A 13,248-nucleotide genomic window follows, 5' to 3' on the forward strand; every position below is an offset into this window, starting at 1 on the left:
TTTATAATGATTAAATTAGCCATACAAAATTTCAGATATACAGTCTGAGAACATGTCTTCTCTTCCCATCCCCAAAAGTCAACTGTGAATAATGTACATTGTATATGAATGAAAGCAATAGCAAATAAGGTAACTCACATATTTGCGTTTGCAGAATGCAAAGTATCTTATTTCTTACTTTAAAAAACAAATCTGACAGTCAGTGAACTGTCCATAAAATGGTGTAAATATTTTAGGCATTTCGGAAAAGGAAGGAGGATTTTTTTTTTTTTTAAACCTTTTATTTATTTATTTGTGTCAATGCTGTGTCTTATCATAGCTCACAAAATGCAGATACAGTAAATAAGTGATAAAGTTTATTTTTTTTAAATAACTTCCCTTTGAAGACTATAGAAATAAAAGAGAAAAAAAATGCTTTGAACACACACAAACCATTGTTACTGTGTGTGTGTGTATGTGTGTGTGTATGTATGTATGTATAGAGAGAGAGTGCCCCACAGCAATTTTAAATCGGAAAAGACTAATTATTAGTCCTTGGATTTTAGTACCGTATTCAAAATATTAGTACCTACAAAATTACTTCTGGAACTTCCCTAATATCCTAGGCCCTGCTCCACACAGGTGAACATGTTTGACCTTAATGTGGCACAGCACAAAGGCCCACCCATGTGTCTCTGATCAGAGACTTATTGAGTAAACTGCAAGATGCAATACTAAAGATGAAATTCTGGCCTCACTGAATTCATTGGCAAAACTCCCATTGACTTCAATGGTCCAAGTTTTCTGTGCAAGAATTCAAGGGAAACTAAGCTGCAATCTCACCAGGCTGATATGTTATAAGTTCATCACAGAAATGATGTACTTAGTTTGTTATATGTATTCCTCTGTTCATCTGATTCATTGTTCATCATTTACATTTGAGTATTCCTTCGCCTGTTATAATGAATGACATTATATAGACAGAAAATAGAGAATTCACACTTTGATAAGGAGGAATACAACCAGAAAAACAACCATAATTTATCATTTCTGTTCAGCTTTCATAAACTTTTCTAACATTGTTTTATTTTCTCCCATTTTATATTGCTGTATTTTTTTTTCAAGAGTAGAACAAAGGCATGCAAACATAAGTATTCCACAGTGCAGAGATTGTTAACTTGTACAACAGTCACAACCATCAACATTAGAGTAGAGGAGTGCTTCCCACTTTAAGGTTCTGTTCTTTTTTCTTTTCCATTCCAAGGTTGGTGTTGCTCAGCAAAGTATCATGAACTCCGTGTATGTGTTACAAACATATTGTAAAAATAAGTTTTATTAATAACACCATGAATCAAAGACCTGTTATTCTACAATCACTTTTTTGCATCTGTGTGAAACCAAATTTTAGTGTATTTTTCTCTATTTCCTCATCTATGCAAATATATTTTCTCCCTTAAAGTTAACTCTTTAACTTATCATGAACATATGGACAGTTGTATTATACTTTTTGCCTCTAAGTGAGATTTCAGTATCCATTGCTTGGTGTTTGCTAGAAGATCTCCGCATAGACATTTTTGGGGAAAGGCATGTCTTTATTTCTAGTGTCATGAAAAGATCTGGCCAAGTTTTTGGTGTGGGTGGGTGGGTGTGTTTTTTTTTTTTTTTTTTTTTTTTTAAGTGGATTAGAGATGCTGGTTGGCAATTTATCCAATGGTTAACTAATCATAGTAAATAAACTTTATGTAGATGTTCTGATGTCCAGTAAAATCTGTTTAAGAGATTATTCTAGAAAAGGCGTGAGATTGAATTGAATATATTTCTAAGATTCCGTCAGTTTTCCCAATCTTTGACTTGTATCTCTAGTGTCAGTGGGTACATCAAAGAATTAAGCTATTGGTATGTATTGTTGTTGTGGTTAGATGTTTGGCTGCATGTGTGTGTTTCCTCTGTGTGCCACCCCAGCCCTGGGCAAACAGCTGGCATAGCAGACCTCAAGCAAACGGCCCAATAACCACAAGAATCGTTAAGGGACAAAATCACCTAGACAGGTTTATTGTCGACGAAGCGCAGTACTAGTATTTCACAGACTTTACCAGACTGCTAATACATGTGTGCTTGTAATAATGAACCAGCTCAGTGAATGGTGGAACTTTCTGTTTCTCCCTAGGCCAAACAAAAATACTTCCTCTGAAATACATCTTTATATCCTGATACAAACAAGTTAGTACTGCCCCCCTAACGTAGTTAGTTACTGCCCCCTAATGTGTCTAATTATTGCCCATTACCTTCCACATGTTGGTTTAATTAAAACATTTTTATTGTGTACTGTCATCCTGACCTTACCTTTTAGAGGGGTCAGTGTGTTTCTGTTTTTCCTGGGGAACATTTTTGTACCAACCTTGATATTGGGATGTTCTGGTATCACTTAATATCGGGATGTTTGCCTGAGTTCTCTGTGACTAGCACTTCTTAGAAATGTGTGTTTTTGCAATATCAGCCCTGTTCTTGCCAAATTCTGTAAGCAGGTTCTGCCTCATACCAGACCTCTGATACAAGGGCTTATGTCTCAGGCTCTTTTCCTACTACAGTTGTAAATTTTGTTATTTATTACTAAATATCTTAGTCGTACAATAAAGATGTTTGAATATTAGTTTTCGCCCTCATGCACATAGGCAAATACAAATATGATTTAATCAGGAGTCAGTCTTAATGGTTAGGTGATTATTTGTTAAATGGAAATGGAGTGGTTGAGTGATTGGTATATTCTTTCCATCGTTGATTAACTGTATGTTGGAGAAAAATATCTCTAAGTACAACTCCTATATAATTCTAAAATGTTTAGTTATGTTATAGACTACTTTTCTAATCATGATAACTTGAGAACTTACATTAATAATGAACTTGTCAAAAGCTAGCATATTCTGGTTTATTTGATTCAATATGCTTGTTTAACATTATAGAAAAAGATTTTAGAGTCACATAACAATTACTGTAACATTTTATAATAAGCAGTAGTAAAACCTGCACGTGGCTGTTCTATTTTCTTGCTTTTCATAATAGTATACAACATAGTATAAGTACTTCTGTTTTAGTTAATGCTTGAAATGGTATGTGAATTCTATTGTATGCTTGCTTTCTGTTCCAAGCAATAGTGTGTTCTGTTTTGATAACTATAACATATATATATATTTTTTTTTTATTGCTTGCCCCTTGCAGGAAGTAGAGGTTTGTATATATATCTTCTGTATTTTGCATTCCTTTTTTGTATGTATGCATTGATTTCTTATGTCATGTTAAATGTAGGCTGTTTTTCCCCTTCCAGGATGATTATTTCCGCACATGGAGTCCAGGTAAACCATTTGATCAAGGTAAGAAATTATCCCATTAAACATGTATTACTATTGTAAATGCTTTAAAATGTATAATATTCCTGTTTAAAAATAATAAATCTAAACCTCCATGAATCTGTGAAGTCTTTTTGGTGTTACGGTGGTAGATTAAAACAGGACCATAATGGGAAAGGTAGCCTTGCAATTACTATATCCACAATTATTGTACCAAATATTTTGGGAGAAAACAACAGGAGGGCGGTAGTAAAAAATTGTCAAGGGTTCTTTTTTATTTTTTATAATTATAACTTTTATAGAGGTCAAACACTTCCATGATTTGCAACGGAACTTGGAAGGAGGACGGGTCTAGAGTTAGTTAGATGCTTTAGCTGTCCTTGTAAAAATCCATTCAGATTTGGCTGAGTTATAAGCAATTGAGAATCAATATTAGTAGTCTTAATTATGCTCAGTAGATCTTGCCAGTGGCTTGCTGCTGAATATTTTGAACATTCCACCTGCACTAAGCATGCTCCACAGCATCTTTGCAATCATGGTGAGAAAGCCAAATGGAACCCTAGGGGCAACCACTGAGAGTCAGGTTTGTGAAGATTGCTGGATAAAAATGTTCGGGGAGCTATTTTGCCATTGTTCAGACTTGGAAAATCACTTTAAAAGTTATTGACAGTTAAGCCCTCTTGATGCTTTCTGTTGTCAAAGGACTCTAACAAGCTTGTCCAGTATATTGTAGTATAGAAAGCCTTTAATGTAGAGGAGTCCCTTCTTTAGTTTGCAAGAACAGTCCTTAGAGAGGTTGAGGGTGGTGTGGATGGAGATGAGTTGTGAGAATGCTTAGTACAATGATCAGTTTTTGATAATTTGAGTGAGGTGCAGCAAATAAAGCAGTCCAGCCATTAGACATTTTCTCCCCTTAAACTTCCTGTATAAAACCAAGGACTAGACAACTGCATATTCCCTTGTCCATCTAATCCAGTTCTTGTATTTTGCTCCAAAGCATGCTAGTAGGAGAGTGAGAGTGACTGTAACTTTGTTTTTTGAATTGCTAAAACAGAGCACTTCAGAGACTGGGACTTCTTTCCTGATAGCTACAATAGAATATTCATAGTGAAGAGACTTTAATGAGAGTTACACACAAGAGGTGGATAGAAAGAGAGGAGACTTAAAGGGGAAGAGATGATATGACAACATGGAGGGATGTGCTTATTTTTTTTAAAAAAAGCTTCTTCCATAATGTGTATTTGTGTGAGTTTGTTAATTTCAAATTAAGTTTTTGTGATAAAAATCATTTTGTAATTGAGAGTTGAAATTGAGAGATTCTGAATTCTTTCCTAGGTATCTGACTGGTGGGTGCTCAGGGTCTAACTGATTGATTGCCATATTAGGGGCTAGGAAGGAATTTTCTCCCAGGTCAGATTGGCAGAAACCCTGGGACTTTTTGCCATCCTCTGCAGCATGGTGTATGGGTCACTTGCAGATTTAAACTAGTGTAAATGGTGGATTCTCTGTAACTTGAAGTTTTTTAAATCATGATTTAACGTCTTAAGTAACTCAGCCAATGGTTATGGGTGTATTGCAGGAATGTATGGGTGAAGTTCTGTGGCCACACTATGGCCAGAAGGGACCATCCTGATCATCTAAAGTCTGAGTTTGTGAGGTGGGTGGGAGATGAGAAAGTTGCTATGGAATGAGGAATATATGTGAGGAAGAGAGCTATATACAATAATTGAGGTAGAATGGAGGTAGGGGGTATTGTAAGGTGTTTCTATCAGAATACATATCAGACTATTTTTATTGTATGCACTTACATAAACAATAGGCATACATTATTTAACTGATCGTTATAGTAACTATGACTTTTTTGATTAAATCCCAGTAGAAATTTGATCACTGTCTAATTGTTAAATTTCATTTCTTAATTCTAAAAAAATCCCCCCAAACCATAGCAAGCTATTTTTAATATGCGGTACACATACAGTAAACTCAACAAGGCAAACTGAATTTTGACTGAGTAGGGGAAAACATCATTTCTAGATTCTGCAACTTTGCATGACAAGTTTCAGCTCAAGGTGATAGCATCTGATTGAAATATAAATTCCAAAAATGATTTTGCATTAGAAATACTAAGAAAAACCTTAAGTCACTAGTGAGCATCCCTATAAAAACAACTGTTTGGTTTGTTTCATAATTATTTGTAGCAAACAGTGCCACCTGATTTTAACAGGTGGGAGAGTTGATTAGATCTGCAAGGTGCCAGACAGCTTTATAATGAAAGCGGCCTTCTGTCCATGAATGCTGTGCCACCCGTTGGGCAGGCGAAGGGAGATGATTATGGGGAACCAGGAGCCATTATTTTAAACCTTTGCCTGGGGTTTCTCAAGCCTTTTTCCCCCATTTTAGCTGTGCAGGTCTTTAATGGTGACTGTATTACACACTGAAATTAGATACATATAGGGTGAAATCCTGGCCTGACTAAAGTCAGTGTGCTTTGCAGCAGCCTGCTTATTAAGTGATGCTTCTGAGAGAGTACTGCATATCTAAGCTCCCAGTGATCTGTGCTGGCTGCCCCTTGCTTTCTGGGTGGATTTAAAGTGGTGGTTTTGACCTGTAAAATGCTAAAGGGCTTGAGACATGTCTGCTTGAGAGACCATCTCTCCCATTGACACACCATCATAGTAGTGATAAATGAGGGCACTCGAGCTTGATCCCCTTTGATTTAAAAGACTGGGCTCATAATAGAATGTGTTTTCTGTGAAATGATTTCTTTTTCATCTTTGGAAATGGCTCCCCAACTTACTCCAAAATAGCCTGAGTTCATGAGACTTCTAGGCATGCTGCAAGATGTCCTTTTAATTAAGCCTTAGAGGGGGAGGAGCATGATTGGGGGCTGAAATTGTCCATTGGAGAATAGGGGAGTTGGTTTTGTTTAATAAATGAATGAGTTATTGGTGGCAATGTGTTTTAGAGAGAGATGTTGTGGTGATTGTTCTGTGAGCTTTGTTCATGTTTTCATCATATCATGGTTGTCCAAAACCTATTTCAAATAGGCACATATATTGCATAATTTAGTCATTTAAATTTTTCCCATTGAATTTGAGTTTTTTGCAATATTTGGAGACTCAACCAGTACACTCACTGAGTTTAATGGGCAGTTATTTGGGTCCTGGCTACTCATGTTCACAGAACACGTCTCTGAATTTCCAAACAGGCCCAACCCAGAGTACATTCTGGGATTATCTGTCTTGCCATGTTTGCACTATGGCAAATTTTTGTTTCTGGAACCAGTTTTTCCTCTAAGGCAGATGAGCCTCTAGTAGTGGCCTAGTGTGTATCAACTTCAATTTGCTTTATTTGAAATGGGATTTAGATTAACAGCATTTTAAAAACAGTCCTGTTCCTAGTCAAAAGTAAAGGAAACTTTTTACTTAGTTAAGTCAAGCTATCAGTTCCCTAATTCTTTGCTATAGTAAGGATCCCTGAAGAGGTATTTTCAGAACACACTGAGGCCTGGTCTACACTAAAAAGTTAGGTCGAAGGAAGCCGCCTTAATTCAACCTGTTAATGTACATGTCTACACGATCGGGTCCTTTAAGCCGAGACAATGAGCATCGTGTGGCCACGCACTTAATTTGGAGGCTTGAGGTCGAATTAGATAAAGTCGACTTAATTTTGTAGGGTAGACAAGCACAATGCAGTGAACAGACCTGTGAGTGAAGTAGAAACAATGACCATTTTCTATAGGCCATAGTCAATTCATTGGCCTTATTGGATTAGGAATCAGCTGCCCCTTGAACCGTTAACTGCCTCCTCTATGTTGAAGCAGTTTTGTGGAGTCATCATGTGTTGAGGTTGGTTCCTCTATTTTGAAATCAAGCACATGCTTGTGGCCTAGGACAAAAGAACTTCCAGTTGTGGGAGAGCATCGAAAACAGACCAAAGGTTATCAGGATTGGACTACACTGGTGCAGTGTGAACGCTGTGATACCTTGGCTCACTTGGAAGATTTCCTGGGAGGCAGCGTGGGTTGGTGGAATCGCAGCCTTAAAGGTCAATGTAAATGCAAAGAAATGTGTTCCTTTTGGGTTGTTGCAATACCAAGGAAACTGGTTGATGTTCTTGTTTCTCCTGGGGGTAAACATAAGGAAGGACCATACCCAGACCATCACATGTGTGCCTGACTAGCCAACTGTCCCCAAGGAAGCCTGCTGTACGGAATAAGGCAGAACCAATATCATCTAGTCCCTTAAATGTAGTTTCTGATTTTTATGCTCCTAAGACCAAGGAAGCTGAAGAGCAGATCCATTTTCTTTTTAAGTAACATTTTCTTGTTTTTAATTTGAATATAGTGGCAGGGGATGACCTGCACTAATATCATTGATTTTTTTCTAACCTTTTTTTTAAGATCTGATTGTGGAGTGTGGATGTCTTAGTAGCATGTGCACAAATTGGTATTAAAAAGGGCACCATTAATTCAATACCAACACAGATTCTAATGAAATCCTACCCCAACTCAGAGTGTAATTCTGGGTTCCTTAAGGTGTCAGCCTTAAATTACTCTGCCTGCAAAAGGAAACTAAGTTGCTGATCACCACTGTATTGAAAATAGATAAGTTGAGTAAAAGGGGAGCAAACTGAGTATGTCAGTCAAACAGCAGTGCTTTGAAGAGTATAGTAATATTTCAAGGGCTTAGAAACAAACTACGCCTCCTTGAGTGTTTGGGTTTGATATGTGTACAGTTTATCATATGTTGATACACCCACATCTTGAATACTGCATGCAGATGTGGTCACCCCATCTCAAAAAGAGATATTGGAATTGGAAAAGGTTCAAAAAAGGGAAATGAAAATTATTAGGGGCATGTAACAGCTTCCATACGAGGAGAGATGAATAATACTGGGACTTTTCAGCTTGGAAAAGAGACCACTAAAGTGTGTGTGGGGTGGTATGATAGAAGTCATGGAATAGAATCATAGCATATCAGGGTTGGAAGCATAGGCGTGCGCACGGGGTGTGCCTAGGCACACCCTAATGCAGGGGTGAGCAAATGACTCCACTCCCCAGCGCAGCAAGCCGTGGGGTCTGCGCTCCGGGGCCAGAGCGCCTGGCCGAACGCAGCAAGCCGCCGGCCCCGCCCCTGGAGCCATGCTGCCACGCGCGCAGCGCTCTGGGGGCCGGGGCTGTGCGCTCCCGCGGGGCAGTGTTTGGCTCCGCGAGGAGGCAAGGAGCCTCATGTCATGGTAAGGGGTCCGGGGCCAGGGGGGTTGGATAAGGGCTGGGGGTAGTCAGGGGACAGGGTGGGTTGGATAGGAGGTGGGATCCTGGGGGTGGGGGATCTCTGGAGGGAGCAGTCAGGGAGTGGGGAGGGTTGGATGAGGCATGGGAGTCCTGGGGTCTCCCAGGGAGTGGGGGTGAATAGGGGGCGGGGGGGGGCAGTCAGGGGACAGGAAGCAAGGAAGTTCCTGGGGGGGGGCAGTTATTGGGGGGGTGTCCTCTGGAGGGGGTGGTCAGGGGACAAGGAGCTGGGGTGTGTGTGGTATGAGTCAGGAGTTCTGTCAGGAGGGAGGAATGTGGAGAGGGGTTGGGGGAGGTAGGGAGTGGGGGGATTATATGGGTCGGGAGTTCTGTGGGCCTGTCAGGGGGTGGGGAGCAGTTGGATAGGCGTGGGAGTCCTGAGGGTCTGTCTGGGGGGGGGGTGTGGATAAGGGTCTGGGCAGCCAGGGGACAGGTAGGGGGTAGGGTCCTAGGGGGGCAGTCAGGGGACAAGGAGCAGGGAGGCTTAGGTAGGGAGTGGAGTCCTGAGGGGCAGTTAGGGGCAGGGGTCCCAGGAGGGGGTAGTCAGGGGACAAGGAGTAGGGGGGGTTGGAGGTTCTGAGGGGGGAAGTAGGAGGGAGTGGATGGGGGCGGGACTATGGCAGTGCAGGGGCGGCGCTAGGGCGTGGCTGCCTGGGTGCACATCCTGATGAAATGGGCTGCGCACGCCTATGGTTGGAGGGGACCTCAGGAGGTCATCTAGTCCAACCCCCTGCTCAAAGCAGGACCAATCCCCAACCAAATCATCCCAGCCAGGGCTTTGTCAAGCCTGACCTAAAGGTCTCTATCAATTTTTAATTCTACTACTATATGAGCAAAAATAAAGCAGTCCAGTATAGGGCAACAACTATAAAGTGACATTCATTTTTCAAGGATAATGGAAAATCCATGAAATGAACCCTGGACTTTCATTTGGATTCATCTACCAAGGATGACTGGTGTGGAGAAAGCAAATAAGAAAGTGTTATTTACTCCTTCTCATAACACAAGAACTAGGGGTCACCAAATGAAATTAGTAGGCAGCAGATTTAAAACAAACAAAAGGAAGTATTTCTTCGCACAACAGAGAGTCAACTTGTGGAACTCTGTCAGAGGAGTTGTGAAGGCCAAGACTATAACAGGGTTCAAAAAAGAATTAGCTAATTTCATGGAGGATACGTCTATCAATGGCTATTAGCCAGGATGGGCAGGGATGGTGTCCCTTACCTCTGTTGCCAGAAGCTGGGAATGGGCGATGGGATGGATCACTTGATGATTACCTGTTCTGTTCATTCCCTCCGAAGCACCTGGCATTTGTCATTGTTGGAAGACAGGATACTGGGCTAGATGGACTGCCCCAGTGTGGCTGTTCTTTTGTTCTTAGGTTATTCAGTTTCAGATTTGCTTGATCAGACCCCGGGACTCCCATGCCCCATCCAACTCCTTCCCCCCCCCCCCCCCCCCCCCCCGCTCCCTGACTGCCCCCTTCAGAGACCCCCCGCCCCCAGGATCCCACCTTGTTTCTCTCTCAGAACTGCAATATGGTCAATCTACAAAGAGCATTTATGGGCCACTGGACTGACTTTTGAACTAAAACCATATTATCCTAACACTCCTTAGGTACTGAATATTTTAATTGCTGTACCTGCACATCTCTGCTTGCTGTTACAATCTGTTATTCAATTAAAATAACTAGGAGGCGTGGTAGATACACTAGAGGGTAGGGATCGGATACAGAGAGACCTAGACAAATTAGAGGATTGGGCAGAAAAAAACCTGATGAGGTTCAACAAGGACAAGTGCAGAGTCCTGCACTTAGGACGGAAGAATCCCATGCACTGCTACAGACTAGGGACCGAGTGGCTAGGCAGCAGTTCTGCAGAAAAGGACCTAGGTGTTACGGTGGATGAGAAGCTTGATATGAGTCAACAGTGTGCCCTTGTTGCCAAGAAGGCTAACGGCATTTTGGGCTGTATAAGTAGGGGCATTGCCAGCAGATTGAGGAACGTGATCGTTCCCCTTTATTCGACATTGGTGAGGCCTCATCTGGAATACTGTGTCCAGTTTTGGGCCCCACACTACAAGAAGGATGTGGAAAAATTGGAAAGAGTCCAGCGGAGGGCAACAAAAATGATTAGGGGTCTGGAGCACATGACTTATGAGGAGAGGCTGAGGGAACTGGGATTGTTTAGTCTCCAGAAGAGAAGAATGAGGGGGGATTTGATAGCAGCCTTCAACTACCTGAAGGGGAGTTCCAAAGAGGATGGAGCTCGGCTGTTCTCAGTGGTGGCAGATGACAGAACAAGGAGCAATGGTCTCAAGTTGCGGTGGGGGAGGTCCAGGTTGGATATCAGGAAAAACTATTTCACTAGGAGGGTGGTGAAACACTGGAATGCGTTACCTAGGGAGGTGGTGGAGTCTCCTTCCTTGGAGGTTTTTAAGGCCCGGCTTGACAAAGCCCTGGCTGGGATGATTTAGCTGGGAATTGGTCCTGCTTTGAGCAGGGGGTTGGACTAGATGACCTCTTGAGGTCCCTTCCAACTCTGATATTCTATGATTCTATGATTCTAAAAAATAACTTTAAAAGGGGAACTGCATCTTCCTCAGTGTGGCATGTGAGTTGCATGCTTACAACAATTCTTTTATCCACATCATACTGTGTGATCTGTAATTGAAAGAACAACATACGGCATTAGCTGGGGAAGACACTTTTAATAAGTAACAGTGCTCCAACACTAGCTTTAACAGATTAATGAAGAGAAAATTACTTAAATATAAAAAAAATATTGTATATAGATTCAGGGGATATTTTTACCTGCCAATACACCACTTTTCAATTTCCCTATGGCAACCCTGTTACATTCTTTGTCTGGTAATTAACTTGGGCAGTAAATGCCCAATCTGAATTTTCACTGATATTGGGTCAGGGAGTCTGTCGAAAGAAGCATATTTTTCTTAAGAACTAGCTAGAAGAGTTTTCTGTACTCTCGTCGTATTGTGATCGTGCACACGTTTCCAATTAACTAGCTACTTCTACATTATTATTTTTCTAAAGTGAAAGTGACAATACTAGTGAATAGATCCAGGAATAATAGACCGGTAAAGTACAAGCTTCCAAAAAAAACCCTGCCATATAATCTGTGTTGTGGGAATGAACTTTCCTCTGACTTTCTTGTGAATTCTGGAGGTGGGTGTCTTGTGTTGAAAAAAAAATGTTTACAAGAGGATGAATGATACTATACAATTCTTTTAAATGTGCTCTTTTTAATTTGAATTCAGCTCTTCAGATGTGAGAGGCTACTGCATTTGACCCTCTAATCTCATATTGTGTTGGAACAGCCTCTCAAGCTATGAAGATATGGAAGTCTTCTAAATGTCTTTTTTGTTTAAAAGTGAATTTAATAGTCATGAAAGGTGTCAAAAGTTGAGGTCTCCTATGGATCCCTGTATGTATCAATAGAACAAGTACAGCAGCAGTGGTAGCAGCACAACTTTTCCCCCTACTGTCACATGCAGGTAGAGAGACTTTACAGCAGAAGACTTTTAAGTCTTTGTAACAGGAAAACGCTTTTCTGCTGTGCTTAGTAGAGTGCCTAGAGCAACAAGGATTGGGTTTCCAGGCAATCACATACTATAAATAATAATAAGCTTGCTTTGTAGGGGTGAAGAAGGGAGAGAACTAGGGAAGATTATGTGCTGTACATCATAACTTGAAACTTATCATTTCATAAAATATTCTGATACTATGATGCAATACAAAAGTTTTGATGGATTAAATATGACTAAACCCTGTTTTGAAGGTGTGATAAAGTAAGTCATTTCCATGATCATTGAGTGTTTGGCTGACAATGCAAAAAAAAGTGTATTTTGGGTTGTTTTTTGTGACCTGGGTGTGGACTCAGGATCTAGACTGACACAATCATTTTATTTCAGCCAGACTTATCAAAAAACCATCATCCATTGATTTGGGTTATATTCAAACCTGTGACCGAGATTTCTCACCAACTCTGAGTCATCCAATCCCCTCTATGCATTTTACATTTGCAGGAAAAAAGTCTTAAAATGGAGACTTAAAGCAACATATTGAGAGGCCTCCATAACAGGAATATGACAAGAAGACTAGTGCTGTATTACTCCAATTGTGTATCATTTTAGAGCTTGGTTTATTTAAAGAGTTACATAAAATAAAATGTAATCATTAATTTATCAACTCAGTAGCCATACTTATACACTTTTGTGGAAGTTATTCAATGTTTTTAACTTTACACAAATATCTACTATTTTAGGCAATAACTAGGGATCAGAATCTACTAGTATGGAGTCCTGCACTCTATAGAGTGTTTTTAAAGTGATTGGGATTCCATACAGGCTCAGTTATCTGCACTAGCAGATCTTGTTGCAGAATTGGGACCTAGTAACATGATTTCATTGATTTTTGTCACAGGACAAGAGCTTGCTCCTTAAGCAAGGTCATCCTGTAAAGTGCACAGAACTTTTTCCATAAGAGGAAATAAGGATACTCAGCAATTTATAAGTCCAATCCTGAAGTTTTTAAAATCTAGGAACAAACCTATAATAAGGGACCAATATGTCTCCCCTTTAAGACAATGGTCAAGCTCAACCCAAGGTAAGGTT

At 40.4% G+C, this 13,248-nt stretch overlaps 1 protein-coding gene across 2 annotated transcripts in view; it reads left to right on the forward strand.

The window, feature by feature from the left end:
- The window catches only part of SPOCK3 (SPARC (osteonectin), cwcv and kazal like domains proteoglycan 3), a 396,496-nt gene that overhangs the window by 158,383 nt on the left and 224,865 nt on the right, over positions 1–13,248 (forward strand). For both annotated transcript variants that reach the window (XM_054030790.1, XM_054030791.1), the window contains exon 3: positions 3,302–3,347. In XM_054030790.1, the coding sequence (XP_053886765.1) occupies positions 3,302–3,347 (46 nt within the window). The remainder of the gene's footprint in view (positions 1–3,301; positions 3,348–13,248) is intronic.

This window comes from Malaclemys terrapin, chromosome 5, assembly GCF_027887155.1.
Source record: "Malaclemys terrapin pileata isolate rMalTer1 chromosome 5, rMalTer1.hap1, whole genome shotgun sequence".
Classification (NCBI taxonomy): domain Eukaryota; kingdom Metazoa; phylum Chordata; order Testudines; family Emydidae; genus Malaclemys; species Malaclemys terrapin.